At 38.1% G+C, this 17,159-nt stretch overlaps 1 protein-coding gene across 3 annotated transcripts in view; it reads right to left on the minus strand.

Moving 5' to 3' along the window:
• The window catches only part of Abca6 (ATP binding cassette subfamily A member 6), a 71,286-nt gene that overhangs the window by 15,534 nt on the left and 38,593 nt on the right, over positions 1–17,159 (minus strand). For all 3 annotated transcript variants that reach the window (XM_006970459.4, XM_076543651.1, XM_042283042.2), the window contains 4 exons: positions 9,725–9,832; positions 5,539–5,712; positions 5,241–5,354; positions 669–788 (listed from right to left, as the gene is read on the minus strand). In XM_006970459.4, the coding sequence (XP_006970521.1) occupies positions 669–788; positions 5,241–5,354; positions 5,539–5,712; positions 9,725–9,832 (516 nt within the window). The remainder of the gene's footprint in view (positions 1–668; positions 789–5,240; positions 5,355–5,538; positions 5,713–9,724; positions 9,833–17,159) is intronic.

The following is a 17,159-nucleotide window of genomic DNA, read 5'->3' on the forward strand; positions in this document are numbered from 1 at the left end:
TTTTAGGGACGAAATGTAGTGGCACATGAGAAAAATTTCAGACAGAAGTAAAAACCAGTTTGCAGAGTCTGTGGTCCCGTAAGCCTTGCTTGAACAGGGTTCTTCCTTCAGAGAATTATCCATCTGGTGAGTTGACACCTGAACTATCAATTATCATGTGCTGTTTATCCTTGTTGCCTCTGGTAAAGCCATTGCTACCAGCAGCTCTCAGTGTCAGGTATCTCTAATTACTAGCACAGTGACTAGCACAGAATGGCATATGCTTTTGAATAGTTGAAGAATATTGTGTATGAACTAATCCTTGGCAATTAATAAACACCCATTGAAGTAGGAAGTTCTATTACATTCTGGCTTTAGCTTCTAACAGCATTCAACCATGCCTAGATTTTGCAGAGTGCCTAAGGCACAACTTTTTAATGGTGTTATGGAAGTTTATTTTCATGTTATAAATTGTACCTACTCTAAGTCTGCAGACTCAGGACTTTTTTAATAGTGTGTGTAAGCATCACCACAATGCAACTTCAGAGCACTCCAGTCATTGCAAAGTAATCCCTCATGTCTGCTTTCACTCCCCAAGCCCACTAACCCACTTTCTACCTCTGTAGATCTTCACAGAGCAAGTAGACTACATATTCAATTTTTATGGAACAGCTAATGACATTTCTTACCATTTCCAAAACAATCAGGAATGTAGTCAATGAGAATGAAGGCACTATTGTCATGAGGGTAATTAACAGTGTTTCGCTGAAGCCAAAATTCAAAAGCATGTCAAATATGATGATAACGACCTATAGGGCAAGTTCAAGAATACTACATCAAATGACAAATTCCACAATTTCCCATATAATGGTACAAATATGTAACAATTCCCTTTCTGAGACAAAAAGGGGAATGGTTTTGCTAATAAGAATATACAAAAATGTTATCTCCCCAATACAAAATTAATTTTTATAACACATGTTAATTATATGTATTGTATGTTCGGTATGACCTTCCTTCCATAGGGTCACTGAGCACTGAACACAGAGCCTCCTGCATGATAAACGTGTACTATACCACTAAGCAGCACTTCTGGCCAGTGTGATATTTGAATACATGCATACAGCATGCACCAATCAAATCAGGGTAATTAGCACTTCCCTCACCTTATCTTTTATATTTACAACCTCTGAGTTAATCTTTTCTAGATACCCAGTGTGTGTGTGTGTGTGTGTGTGTGTGTGTGTGTGTGTGTGTGTGTGTGTTTAATACCATATGCACATGCTCATGTTCATTCCATTGTGCCATTGACTTTTAGAAATTATTTTTATATATCTAACTGTGTTTGGGAATTTAACACCCAATCTTGGTTTATCAGCTCTCCATCTCCCACTGTTACCAATGCCTAATGACTACTATTCTACAATTGTAATCACTTTTCTTTGCTTTCACATTGAAGGAAGAACGTGTGCTGTTTGTGTTTTGTTTCTGGTTTCACCCAATATAACATCTTCAATACTACCCATTTTTCTGAAAAGGACAGGACTTCAATCTATGGCTACATAATATTTCCTTGCATTTTTATGTGACATTTTCTCTACATGGTCAGCTGTCAATTGGCACTTAAAGGTGAAGCCATGTGTCTGCTGTTGTGAATAGTGACACATTAAGCACAGAATGCAGCTATTTCTTTGATATTCTGATTTAAATTCCTTAATATTCACACCAAAAAGTGAGGAGCCTCTATGCTATATACTCTGTTCTGAATGTATTGATTTATACCTCCTCAACAGGGCACGCATGAACTTTCCTTTACTCGGAATGTTTGCCAACATGTTACTTCTTGGGTTTGTTTTTTTTAATAAAATAAACATTATAATTTGCCTTTTCCTGGTGGGTAATGATACCAAATATTTCAAAATATACTTGCCATCCATTTCCATTTTTTTGATTATTTATTCAGATCACTTGCTCATTTTAAATTAGATCTTATGTTCTTGTCACTCATTGAATTATGTTAGTTCCTTATATAGTCTGGCTATTAGCCATTTGTCTTTTGGGATGTGACTCCAAAAATACAGGAAACAAAAGCAAAAAAAAAAAAATAGACAAATGGAATTCTGTAACCTCAAAGCAAAGGGGACTATCAACAGAGTAAAGAGATGACAAGATGGATACAATGTCTGGTGTTTTTAGGTAACTACTCAGTATTAGTGAAATCATGGTTGTTAGAAGAGAATCTACAACCACTACTTTACTAAACCTGCATACTTCCTAACAACTATCTCTCCTTATACCCACATATAAGTAGAGTCTTTACTTATTTAGGAAATTTCTCTTTTCAACAGATGGGAATTATTACAGAAAAAAAACACAACTAATCAAAATACAGAGTTGTGGAGTCCCATTCCAACAAATACATCTACATAACACTCCTGCATCTATGGCTCCAGGAACATTGTGGAAGAGGGGAGTGGGAAGATTCTAAGAGCCAAAGGGTCAGAGACTTCGCTGTGAGATTGTTTCACCTAGGAACATCAGAAGCTATGCCCATAAAGTTTCACCAACATGACCACCCAAATGTGAGCTGAACAAGCACGGCACCAACTAACATGCCAAACTGGACAGGATAAAACTCACGAGCCCTCAACCCTACACAAAGAACTACAGGCAACTGAGTGAAGCTAGGAGCATGAGAGGTGGCCTTCCCCAGGTAAGAGCACACTGACCAGCTTTCCAGTGACAGCCCTAAAACGATATGTACAAGTAACAGTATATGGACTAAACAAGTTATATTTAGAAATACATGTGTAAATACAAATACACATATGCATTCAATAGCAGTTAATAAAAAAAAAACAGGCCATGAATTTGAAGAAGACTGGGAGGGGCATATAGGAGAATTTGGAAGGAGGAAACAGAAGAGAGAAATGTTGTAATTAAATTATAATCTCAAAAAAAGTAAAAAATTGATATAGAATTGGGTGGGAGAATATTTTCCCAGCTATTAATCAGACTAAGAAAATTTTTCATAGATGAAAAGGCCAGAGATTAAGGACAAAGCTAAAATGACTAAATACACTTTCCTGACTCAATCCAAGACAATTATATGCACATACCTGTATAGGTTGTGTACATTGTCCTTTAAATCTTTATGTCTTCCCAGGATGATTGATCATATACTAAATACATTTAGAATAGAACCAAATATATAATAACTGAATATTAAGTTAGAGCACAATAATTATTTTAGATAGTAATTCTGAAGGACTGCTCTCATTTTGCAACAACCTCTACAATTTCTCTGCCAAGGCATTGTACATTTGTCCATGTTTATTTTTCTCTTCTCTCAAATTCCAGGGCATTTTTACTTTCTTTTTAAGAAATATTTCCTACTTCTGATCATCTGAACACCTTTAGTATAGTTCAAAACATAACAATAGAACCTACATCCATGGAGCAATTGGTCCTGCTAAGCTTTTCTCCTGAATGTTGAGTCACAAAATGTTGAGGCATGCTTCTACTGTTTCTAATGATGCTTGCCTCTTCATCTGAGAGCTTGCTCTCTGAAAATTACCATAATCTATGTGCATAAGGCCATAGGTTGATTTTTGACTTGACATACAGCAAAACTGCTAAGCCAGATAAGTACTTATCCTAATCTTAAGTGATTCCTTTGTGAACAGAGACAACACAAAGAAAGGAAAATGCTACAGAAGAAATCATTATTCCAGGTTGCCAGTTACTTGGAACTGAAGATAAAGTAGCTGAAAGAGTAACTATGAGGTCACCTACTAGATCACCTCTCCCATCTTTGAGGCTGGTAGTAACACACTTGTCAGCAGCCATATTGACCTTAAGCCTGAAATACTTAACCATCAGTTCCAAGAAATAATTCATTCAGAGTTGAGATTACTGGCAAACGTAAGGAATCAGCATGACATGATTGCTTTATTCACCTTTGCTAGATGTATAAAAGAGTATTGATTGAAAAATCAGGTGAGTTACAATAAGATTATCTTCTAATGATTTCTGTTCAGCATAGTCATTATTGGGGATACCATTCTATAATGTCAGCAAATCTGCTAGGTAATCAAAAATGTTCTCTAGTGACTTTGGTATACAGATTCTCATGGCTAACCTCAAAGATAGTCTTTCAAGTGAAGCAGCACTCTGTAATACTTCATGCAGCTTCTCTACTTAGGATGGATTGTGAAGATAAAGGTAAGAGTAATAAATGCCACTGACAAATACAGCCAAACTCAATCCACAGACATAAAATATGAGTGCTGTATATTAATATGGGACAACAGCCAGTTGTATCCATTTCCTGTAGAGTCACGGGGTGGTATCAGACATGTATATTTTCTCACAGCTGGTCTTGGGTTGAGGTCTTTCATAATTTTAGAGCTCCCATTCCAAAAATTTAGAGCTGGGATACTGACAGACATTCAATCATGTTTTAGGAATAGCAGCTTAAAGTCAGCTTGAAGAACAGTCTGAGTATTTATTGCTTTGGTAAATATTCACAGCAAAGTTTCTCATAATACCAGACAAGCTCTCAATTTTCATATAGAGAGAGATGAAATAGATATGAATATTAATAAATTATTTGACATGGGAATTAAAATATGGTGTCTGAAACTCTCACAGCTGTAGTTAAGACAAACTTTCTGGATCAGGCATACCCAAAGTGTGGCATGCAGACAACAGGAATCCCAGGATACTTATAAATGCAGCCCAACACATTTGCAGATGACAAGAGCATATCACAATGCCTAAAATCAGCACCCATGAGCTATAGAACTGCTCAGGAAGCCAGTTTGGATACATTTTAAACTTTGGGTCTTTTATGAAGTTCTCATTGGATTCTATTCAAAGATCTGTACTGGAATTCTTCATAAACACAAGCTACATTTCTAGGTATTTCTACTGGGTAATTTTGATCTGAAATGTTTGAGAACAATAATTTAGATTTTACTGGACTTTGGGATCGAATTCAACCTTAATACAAAACTAAATGATGTTTCATGTGTACTTTACATACATAACTTTAAATGGCCCATTGGTAATGCTGAGTAAATTTTGTTGTACTCTTGCATTTTGACAGGGAGCCATTACATGAAGTCAGGTATTGTGGTATCATGTCAGCTCTCAAAAATTTTGGGCACAGGATTTGAATCTTTAAATTGAATATACATTTTTAATTTTACCACTGCTCAAGACAAAAAGTGACTGTATTTGATAATGGTCATACTTACAACAAAGAAGCCAATTGACCAGAGGCCACTGTTTTTTCTCCTTTTGCCAAAAACAAATGATATCACATATGTCAAGAAGACAAGAGAAGCAGCACAACCGAATGCAAGAACAACCTGAAGATAACACAGGTAATATCCATTAAAAATGAACAACTGAGGAAAAATGGAAATTACATACATTTAAAAATATTTTAACTGGTAACATGCATGCAGTTAGGTTTATCAAATAAATAAATAACTGACGTTGCTTGTTATTTTTAATTACTGTATAGAATTTGGTCAATGTCTTATTACTTACTATACATAGCACAACTTCACTTGTCAAGTAAATGTGCATCATATGTATCATGTATAATGTGAAGTAGACTGAGAGAAGAATTATGCCAAAGATGTTAACATCCACCACTGCCTGCCCACACCAGTAGGCAGAAGGGTAGAGGCCAGAAATCCACAGCTGAGAATCGGCTTTCCTCTGATGAGAAAACACAGGAGGTACATGAGTTCCGTTAAAATACAAGAGGTTTGTTTTTTAGGCTTTTATGCAGTCAAGGCTAGCCTGGCACTATGCATTAAGGATGACCTTGAATTCTGACCTGCTTATTTCCATCTCCCAAAGTGCTAGGATTACAGGCATGTGCCACTCTGCCTGGTTTATCAGTGATGGGGATAAAACCCAGGGCTCCACACAAGCTTGGTTGTAGCCAGCTCCTCTGGCATGGTTCTTTCTGCTGAGGGTTGCTTTGGCTACTCAAGAGTCTTTTGCTTTTTTTTATGTTAAAGTTATCGCAAATTTATTCACAAAGTCATTTAAGTTATTAGCCAGGTGGACTTTAGTTTTACAAAAGCTTTTTAAATTTAATTTAATTTAATTTTACAATATAATTTAGTTCTACATATCATTCCCTTGTTCTCCCCCCTCCTGCCTCCCTCCCTTTCCTCCCAGCCCACCCCCCACATTCCCACCTCCTCCAGGGCAAATCCTCCCCCGAGGACTGAGATCAACCTGGTAGATTCAGTCCAGGCAGGTCCAGTCCCCTCCTCCCAGGCTGAGCCAAGCATCCCTGCATAAGCCCAAGGTTTCAAACAGAAAACTCATGCAATGAGGACAGGACCTGGTCCCACTGCCTGGATGCCTCCCAAACAGATCAAGCCAATCAACTGTCTCACCTATTCAGAGAGCCTGATCCAGTTGGGGGCCCCTCAACCATTGGTTCATAGTTCATGTGTTTCCATTCGTTTGGCTATTTGTCCCTGTGCTTTATCCAACCTTGGTCTCAACAATTCTCACTCATATAAATCCTCCTCTTTCTCGCTAACTGGACTCCCGGAGCTCCACCCGCGGTCTAGCCATGGATCTCTGCATCCAGTTCCCTCAGTCATTGGATGGGGTTTCTAGCACGACAATTAGGGTGTTTTGGCCATCCTATCACCAGAGTAGGTCAGTTCGGGCTGTCTCTCGACCATTGCCAGCAGTCTATTGTGTGTGTGGGGGGGTATCTTTGTGGATTTCTGTGGGCCTCTCTAGCACTTTGCTTACTCACTCATAGGAGGATACTAGATGTGGAACAAGGATAACTGGACTGCTACTCACATCACCAGGGAGGCTACTTGGAAAACAGGACCCCAAGAAAGACACAGGGATTGCCCAATGACGGAGAAATGGATGAGATCTACATGAATAGCCTGGACATGAGTTGGGGTACTGAAGGGCGAGGGTCAAGGGAAAGAGAGCTTCGGGGAGCAGGAGATCCCAGCTGGATCAAGAACAGAGAGGGAGAACAAGGAATAGGTGACCATGGTAAATGAAGACCACATGAGAATAGGAAGAAGCAAAGCCTTTTGCTTCTATATGGACTTTAGAATTGCTTTTCTCATTCTGTGAAGAATACGCCAACAGCATTCTCGTGATCTAATTTGACAGAGCAGATGATAACCTTCAGAGAACTGGTTTTTTTCAAACTTCATCACTACTTGGACAGTTATGCTTTACATTTTTATGTATATTATATAATTTAGTGCTCATATCATGCCTGTGAGATTGGTTTTATTGTTAGCTCCACTCCCAAGCTTTGTCTGAGGAAGCACTGAATTTTGAATCTTGGAAAAATCAAATCAAATTCCATGTTGTGTCAAATATCTATATACTAGACATGTGTCTCTAGTATCCATTTTCTATCTTTAAGGTAAGATGATATCCCCAAATTCTTTTTAAGAAGCTACTCACTCCCATTCTGAGAGCTAGTGGGACTTAAACAGTTCTTCCAGTTAATTATCCTAGACAATAACCAACAAGTTTCCCATGCCTTTTTATCTTTGTTCTTTCTTCAGTGTGCTGTCAAACTGTGGTGTGATTGTTGGAATTCTGTCATCTTACACCATGAGGTGAAGGTTCATCTTCAGAAATATCAGAGTTATTGTTACTGGAAATTTTAGGGTCAGAGGCTGGTCTCTGGCAGCCCCAATAAACTAGGGCTGGCCACCCACCCCAATGTGCCAATCAGAGAGACAAAGAATACTGAAAAGCAGAGAAGAGTGCATTCAATGCAGTCACACTGGGAAGACAGGAAACAGGTAAGAGGGGTTTGTCAGGGAAACTGACATGAGGCTTAGGTTTCCATAGAGGGCAAGTGGTATGCATAACTAAGCAGGCATGGTCAAGGTGTGGGCCATTATTGACCCATAACTATCTCAGCTCCATCTCTCCTGCAAGGTGGTCTGGCAAAGTTGTAAGAACTGTGTGAAATCTCTGCTGGGGGACAAGATCCTTTTCTGTATGGCATCAAGCTTTAGCCTTTCTCATTTCACAACATGAGGTTTCTGGGGAAAGTTTAATTCTTTGGAGATTATTATTTTAAGCCTGATCATCTAAGGAAGGGGCATAGATGGTTCTAGAATATCTCTTTTCCTGCCAGTCCTGTGTTCCTAGTCCTTTAGAGAGCAAGCTATTTCACAGTCCTGGTTTGATACATCTGGTCCACATGCACCTCATTCTTGCTTTAGGAATAGACCTCTCCCTTGTTGGAATCATTACTGTATGTTTGTTAGCAGTGAACCTAATCCTCCCCCAAATTCCTGATCCCTAGGAATGTTTTTATGAGATATTTGATTATTTCCTCAAGCACTTGCTATTGTGAAACAGAAAGTGAGGATAGTTCATGTATGCAAGGCCCATAAAATGTTAATCTACTCTTTGATACATATGACATAAAATGGTATCAACATTCAATCTAAATTCAATACAAGGAGAAATGACTGACTTCTTCATGTGCACCAAGTGCTGGGCCAGTGAGTCTTATCATAATGAAGGTATAGATTTACTTTATTTCCTCATCTTAAAAAAATGTATTACTAACGTTGACTGGCTATTGTATTGCATATATGTACATGTGTGGAGTTGGGTGAAAATGCAAGGATTTTTAAGGTAAATTAGTATTATTGTATTATTGAAAATAACTATACACAAAGTGTATAAGAACATGAAACCTATAGATCCATTTCCCTAACGGTGATTTATTTGGTACATTGATGAGCAATACCACTTTAACCCATGAACAATTAAAAGAAGTCTAAATACTTTCTAGTTCTCATTACAGGAAGTCAGGTATGGGATTTTCCAATAATGGTATTGTGTCAGCTTTTGAAGATTTTGGATTCTACATTTTGGATCTTTAGATTTAATCTAAATCTAATTTTTTAATTGTTGTAAAAAAAAAATAAAACTGTAAAAAGAAACCATGACAGAAAGTACGCTGTGGAGAGGCAAATAGTAGGTCTAAAAGAATGAATAGAAGTCCATTGAAGGATTTTTAGTCAGAGGACCAAGGAAGTCTGATGCAAGACTGTGCCTTCTAGAGCTGACAGGAAAGCTGCACTCATGGAAAGGATAACTGCTTAACCAAGACCTGAACAATGGCAGTATGAGTTAACATATCAAGAGAATGGGGGAAATCTCACAAGGCTGCACCCTTAGATAAGAGCTAGAAGCAATCATGGTTACTGAGAGAGGGAGAATCAATCTTCACCAGGGATTAGCCCTCACTAGGCTCTCCAGTCCCAAGTGGTCAGCCCTAAACACATACTCATATGGGCAGCACTAAGTGAACTCAGCAGGTTGTATCTATAGATACATGCATTCATATATCTGCCTCTTCATCTGAAAAGGGGAGATTATGACATCTTGGATGAATTATTTTCTTGCAGCTAGGAAATAATTCATCCAAACGATATATAATGTTATTCTTCTTTGGAGATTTAATGTGACACTCTGAAAATCATTGTATTTTCCACGTAACTTTGAAGTAAAAGCATTTTGCATTTTTAAAATAGGCTTTTTGGGTTGCTGGGAAAAAAATCTAAACTATGTTGTGTAGTGCACTGGTATGTTTCAGTGCTTCTCCGTACCCCAGAGGAGAAACACTTGGTACTCACAGCATTAAAAATACAATTACTGGAATTCTTAAAATCCCCTCCCTGCACCTCCTTACTTTGTAATCACTGGCACTACTCATGGCAATATGTGGCGAAATGCTGCACACAACAAACAGCAAGAACAGGGAACCATCCATTATCCCAAACCAGAATATCACCAGGTCCTGCAAATACAAACAGAACTTTAGTGGAAAATCAAAGTAGCATCTATTGAAGTGAAAATTATACTCATCATTTATCATGAGACCTCAACTCAAAAAAAAAAACAACAACAAAAGAAGCTAGAAATATTTCAGAACCTACTTGGGAGTATATATCAAAAAAAAAAAAAAAGCAGAGAGGTTTTGAAGAGATACCTGCATACTCATGTTAAAAACACCATTAAAATAACCAAGAGGTGGAAATAACTCAAATGCTATTAGTAGATGCATGAAGAAACAAAACTAAATAAGCACATAGATGTATAATAAATATTGTTCAACTTTAGAAGGAAGAAAATTTTGTCAAATGTTTCAAGATAGATCCACTTGGAATATATAATACTAAGTGAAATAAACCAATCAAAAAAGTTCAAATATTGTGTATTTCTATTACATGATGTACTTAAAATAGTCACATTTCCTAGAAACAGAAAGCAAGATGGTGGAAGGAGCAGAGAAGAATTAAGAGATTATAGAATGAAATTGCTATTTAGATACAGAGCATCTCTTGGATGAAGAAAATCTGGATGTTAAGTTCACAATAGTATGGATATACTTAAAACTAATGAGTTTAAGATCCTCAGTTTTATGTTATGTGTTTCAAATGATGCAAACACAGCAATAACAACTCAGGAATTGTGACCTGTGGTTAACAGATATGTTAGGTCTGTCTTTTTCAGCAAACTAGAGGTCGACAGGAAGAGAGACCTCAGCAACTGGATGGACCTGTTCTCAGAACTCTAAAGGATGTCACTGAGCCTACCTTGGAGTTAAAATATAAACCACTACTCTTAAATATGCCCAAGCAGAATATAGAACTATCCCATGGAAATAATGGCAGAAAACAACACAGGCCTATCTTTCAAGAGTTCTACAGTTCTCGAACTTTATGGTTTTGGAGTCGATGTGTACAAATCCCAGGGTTTCTCTGGTAAGGAAGTGTGTTTCCCAGTGTCATTATAGGAGTGAAGATGAGTGTCCTTGGAGATGGCACAAAGTGCACCTGTCCATTTGGATTCTGAGAAAACCTGAAATAAAATGGGAAAAAAACAAAGGGTGGGGGTGACCAGAGAGATGGCTTAACAGTTAAAGAGTGCATGTTGCTCTTGCAGAGAACCCATGTTCAGTTCCAAGCACCCACATGGGTCTTATAACTGTCTGTAACTACAGTCATGGGATCTGATGCCCTCTTCTGGCCTCTTTGGGCATTGCATGCACATAGTACACAGACATGTGTAGGCAAAATAACCATAGAGGTAAAATAAAAATAAATGAATCTTCTTTTTAAATGAAAAAGAAAATGAAGAAGGTGTTAAGAACTACTTCTTCTGTCCATGTTTTCTTTTTCTCTTTGGGATCCTGGTGATCAACCCCAGCAGGGTCTTAAACATGCTAAGTATAACTCCAAGCTACATTCCCCAGCCCCTGGTTTAAATTTTCAAAGAGTTCCCTTAAATCCCCACTTCCTGAGTCATTCCATGTCCTCCCAGATCACAGGGCCAGGAATGTAAGACCTTAGTTCACAGGTATGGACACACAGATATATTCATTATTGATCCATCAAGTATATTCCGCCTTACTTTTCCCATTATCAGCAGAAAATCCACACTGGCATGGACTGCTGATTCAGTGGAAGCCAATTTGACACATTTTTTCAAAGCAAGTCCACTTCTGGTAGTTTTTTGTTTATTTGTTTGTTTGTTTTTGTTTTTTGGGGGGGTTGTTGTTTTGTTTTGTTTTTTGAGACAGGGTTTCTCTGTGTAACAGTCCTGGCTGTCCTGGAACTCACTTTGTAGATCAGGCTGGCCTTGAACTCACTGAAATCCACCTGCCTCTGCCTCTCAAATGCTGGGATTAAAGGCATATGCCAACATTGCCCAGCTTTGTGCCAACACTGCCTGGCTTGGCTGGTCCATTTCTAATCTTGCTTCTGATATGAAACATCTAGAGCCAGTTATAAATATGTCTCTTGTTGTCAAACAGAAAATGATAATCACTATAAATACTTAAAATAGGAAGGAAGCTATCATTAAGTGGCTACATAGGCGATGACTGTCCAATAAAAATGATGAAATGGGAAACACTGGGAACGGATGCTTTTACATTTTATGGGGTGCCGTTTGTCATTTGTTATCCTTATGTCCAGTACAACCAAGTCCAACAAAGAAAGTCCCTGCCTAGGTTGGTATCTTTAGTGCATTCCCTACCTTTTCCTCTAGAAGTTTCAGAGTTTGGGTCTTACATTGAGATCATTCATCTGCTTGGCATTGATTTTAGTGCAGAGTGAGCAATTAGTTTCATTCTTCTATGTGCAGATATGCTGTTTTTTCAACAATATTTCTTGAAAATGCTATCTTTTCTGCAGTGTGAATTCTTGGTATATTTGTCAAAATCAGATGGCTGAAGTTGTAGCAATTTATATCTAGGTCTTCTATCTACTGATCTAAATGTTGTTATTGTGCTAATACCATGCTGTTTTAATGCTATGGCTCTGTAGTATAACTTGAAATCATGTATAGTGGAATCCTTGGCAATATTAATTTTACTCATAATGGTTTTGGCTATATGGGGTCTTTTGTGTTTCTATATGTATTTTAAGATTATTTTACTGTTTTTGTTAAGAGGGGCACTGGAATTTACCCAAGATTGTGTTGAATCTCAAGATTACTTTTGGTAGGATGGCCATATTCATAATACTAATTCTTCAAATACACCCATGTGCAGGAAATATCTTCACATTTTCTACTGTCTTCCTTAGTTTATTTTAAATGAAATTGGGGGGGGATAGAGAATTTCATGCATAAGTACTGCTTTTTCCTCATTTCCACTCCTTCCTCTACATCTCCCTCCTATGTCCCTCTGATTCCATTTCAAATCCATTACCTCCTCTAATTATTATGGTCACACACACACACACACACACACACACACACACACACACACACACACACACACCACATCTATACTTACATATAACCTACTGAGTACTGTAGCAGGAAATCTTAAAAGTTCTTATTAATAAAATCAAACCTGAGGCGAGTTATTGGGGTCCATGCTGGTAGATCAGAGAGACAGAACAAGCCACAGCTATCTCACCTCGCCGGATCCTCAACTGGTCTTGTCTCCTCAGACTGGAGGCCTCTGAGTCCTCATTCAGAATGGGTCTCAGCTGAACTGCTGCTCCAAAGCCTGAAAGCTTAACCAGCCAAATGCTTAACCAGCCAAATGCTTCTAGTTTCTGGTCCTCACGCCTTTTATACTTTTCTGCTTTCTACCATCACTCCCTAGGATTAAAGGTTTGCTTTCTGGGATTAAAGGTGTGAGTCACCATGCCTGGCTGTTTCCAATGTGGCCTTGAACTCACAGAGATCCAGAGAGATTTCTATCTCTGGAATGCTAGGATTAAAGGTGTGAGTGCCACCATTTTCTAGCCTTTGTATTTAGTGGCTGTCTGTTCTCTGACCCCAGATAAATTTATTAGAGTACACAATATTTTGGGGAACACAATACACCGAGTACATTAAGCATTTAGTGATGCTATGTGTTTAGGGCTGATCAATCAGGGAGTTTGCCATTGAATAAAACATAGTTTCTTCAATGTATAAAATTTTTATTATAGAGGTCTTTCACTTCCTTGATTAAGTTTATTCCATTTTATGTATTTTAAGAATTATTAGCTGGGCACTGTTGGCACATCCCTTTAATCCGAGCAATCGGGAGGCAGAGGCAGGCAGAGTCCTATGAGTTTGAGGCCAGCCTGGTCTATAGAGTGAGTTCCAGGACAGCCAGAGCTACATAGAGAAACCCTGTCTTAAAAAAATATTTTTAAGGGGCTGGAGAGATGGCTGAGAGGTTAAGAGCACCAACTGCTCTTCCAGAGGTCCTGAGTTCAATTCCCAGCACCCACATGGTGGCTCACAACCATCTGTAATGAGATCTGGTGCCCTCTTCTGTATACATAATAAATAAATAAATCTTTTTAAAAAAAACTATTTAAAAATATTTTTAAAAGCTTATGTATTTTATGTAGATGGGTCTTTTTCTGTATGCGAATTTACACAACAGACAAGAACATCTGATCCCATTATAGGAAGTTGTAAGATACCATGTGAGTGCTGGAATTGAACTCAAGACCTTTGCAAGGGCGGCCAGTGCCCCTTAACCACTGAGCAATCTCTCCAGCCCTCATTTCATGGTTTTGAGGCTATTGTGAGTATGGTGGTATTGTGTTCCCCAAAATATTGTGCACCCTAATAAATTTATCTGAGGTCAGAGACAGAACAGCCACTAGATACAAAGGCTAGAAAATGGTGGCACTCACACTTTTAATCCTAGCATTTCAGAGATAGAAATCCCTCTGGATCTCTGTGAGTTCAAGGCCACATTGGAAACAGCCAGGCATGGTGACACACGCGTTTAATCCCAGAAAGTGAGCCTTTAATCCCAGGGAGTGATGGTAGAAAGGAAAGATATATAAGGCTTGAAGACCAGAAACAAGAAGCATTTGGCTGGTTAAGCTTTCAGGCTTCTAGCAGCACAGTTCAGCTGAGAGCCATTCTGATATGAGGACACAGAGGCTTTCAGTCTGAGGAAACAAAACCAGCTGAGAAGTTGGCCAGGTCAGGTTAGCTGTGGCATGTTCTGTCTCTCTGACCATCCAGCATTTCACCCCAATAACTGGCCTCAGGCTTTATTTTATTAATAAAACCTTCTAAGATCCCTGCTACTTGTGAGTGGGATTATTTTCCTGCATTCCTTTTCAGTATTTCATTGGTATTTAGGTAGACTACTGATGATGCAGCATTTATTGGTTTTAGGAGTTCACAGCATAGTCTTCTTTAAATTTTTAATCATTATTACTATTACTATGATTATGATTATTATTATTATCATTATTGTTATTTTGTGTAATGTGTCTGCATGAGTGAGTGTAAGCCACATCATCAGAGGAAAACTTCCTGGAGTCAGTTCTCTCCTTCCATCTTTATGTAAATTCTAGGGATTAAACTCATGTCATCTGGTTTTCATTGTAAAAGCTTTTGCCTTCTGGGTAAGCCATGTCACTGGCAAGGTGTTGCAGTCTTTAGGGTCTCTTATATACAAAATCAAATCATCTTGAAATAAGAAAACTGACTTCTTCCTTCCCTATTTGCATCATTTGTTCTGATTGCTTTATTGCTCTAACTACAACATGAAGCATAACATTGAGTAAGAGTGGAGAAAGTGGGCACACCCTTGTCTTGTTCCTGATTTTAATGGAAAAACTTTGAATTCTTCTTCTTTTAGCATGATGTTGGTTTTGGGTTTGTCATAAATGGCCTTTATTGTATAGAGATACGTTGCCTATATTCCTATTCTCTCTAGCATTTTTCTAATTTTTTCTTTTATTTTTTGAGATTATAACATAATTATGTTATTTACCCCTTCCCTTTCCTCTCTCCAAACCCTTATAATATCTCTCCTTGCTCTCTTTCAAATTTGTGGCCTCTTTTTCATAGTTGGTGTTATGCACATATGTATTCCTACATACAAAAATAAAACCTGCTCAGTCTACATACTATTACTTGTATATATAGGTTTTCAGGGTTGGCCATTTGGTGTTGGATGATCAACTGGTGTGCTCTTCCCTGGGGAAGACTGATTCTCTTCCTCTCAGCACTCCTTAGTTGTTTTCATTTCTTTGTGTAGGGCTGAGGCCTCATGAGCTCTGCCACTAACCTCATTCATGTTAGCATGACTACTGGTATTGTCTTTGTTCAGCTCATAATGAAAGATGTTGGAGTTGTCAAAGGCATTTCATTCTCTATAATTATTAAGATGATTGTGTAACATCTGTTCTTGAGGCCACTTATATGATTACTTAATTTTACTTATGTACATATCTTCAACCATCTCTGCATCTCTGAAATGAAGTCATATTGATCATAATCCTTTTAATTTGTTCCTGAATTTTCTTTATGAATAATTTGTTCAGAATTTCTACATTTATGCTCATCAAAGAGATTAGTCTGTAGTTTTCTCATTTTGTTGTCTCTGTCCCTATGTGGGTTTGGTACTAGAATAATGTTACCTTCATAAAAAGAGACTCAAAGCATTCTCATCTCTTCTATTTTTAGACAATCTGCTAAGTGTTGGTTTTAACTCTTCTTTAAGAATCTGGTAGAATTCTCCATCAAGACCTGGACTTTTTTTAGTCATAAGGTTTTTATTACTCCTTCAGTTTTATTGTTTGTTATAGGTATGTTTAAATTATTTATCTCATTTTGATATGGCATACACATCTATAAATTCATCCATCCTTGGCAAAGAATGTAAATTAAAACTACTTTGAGACTGGATCTCACCATACTTAGAACAGCTACTTTCAAGAAAACAAAGAACAAGTGGTGGAGAGGAAGTGGGAGAGGGGAGCTTTATTCACTGTTGGTGGGAGTATAAACTGGTGAGGCTACTGGAGACATCAATGTGGAGGTTTCTCAAAAAGCTAAAAATAAAGCTACCATATGCCACAGGTATACCAATCCTGTAGAATTATCCAAAAGACTCGAGACCTAACAGCAGAAAAAGCTGCTAGGGAAGAACGGTCATCAATGGACCCTGCTTGCTACAATCCTTACATGCCAGGCAAGACAGAACCACTAGTGCAAGAGTAGCAAGACCATTAAGGGAGTAACTAATGGTTTTGCAACTAGATTTGACATCTTCTCCATGGAAGGGAATTAAGTGACTGTTACTATAAATCTAGTCAAACACCTATAACTTGGGAGGTCACAGTATCTATGGGAGAATGAATGTACTGCTGACATTTTAATGAACGGACAGGTAGCCATAATGCCTCCTAAATATTATGTTTATACCCATAGACTCGTGCTGCTCTCAGCTAGGATCAAAGAAGTTTCTTCTTGCAGGAGGTGACAGCTGCTGCAGAGAATCACAACTGGTCAAAGTCCTGACTGAGAATAAGAGCTGACATTTGAATACTCAGCCCTAAAGAACACATCGATATCATCCCATTCCAGACCAAGGGGACAATCATAGAAGAGGGGGTAGAAAGACTAGCTATCAGGAGGGAGGGAAGTGCTATGAAATTCTGTCTCCAAGCTAATATTAAGACCACTGCAACCACAAACATAAAGATGCTTCCTGCAAAGCATCTACACGTGAGGGTGGGGTGGGGTGTTAAGACTACTAGGGAAGAAGGGAGTCAACAGAGGTAGTAAAGGAGTAACAGAGAATAATTAAAGTGAACATTATCACAATGCATTCTATACATAAATGAAATTGTCAAAAA

The sequence above is a fragment of the Peromyscus maniculatus genome, chromosome 8, assembly GCF_049852395.1.
Source record: "Peromyscus maniculatus bairdii isolate BWxNUB_F1_BW_parent chromosome 8, HU_Pman_BW_mat_3.1, whole genome shotgun sequence".
Lineage (NCBI taxonomy): Eukaryota > Metazoa > Chordata > Mammalia > Rodentia > Cricetidae > Peromyscus > Peromyscus maniculatus.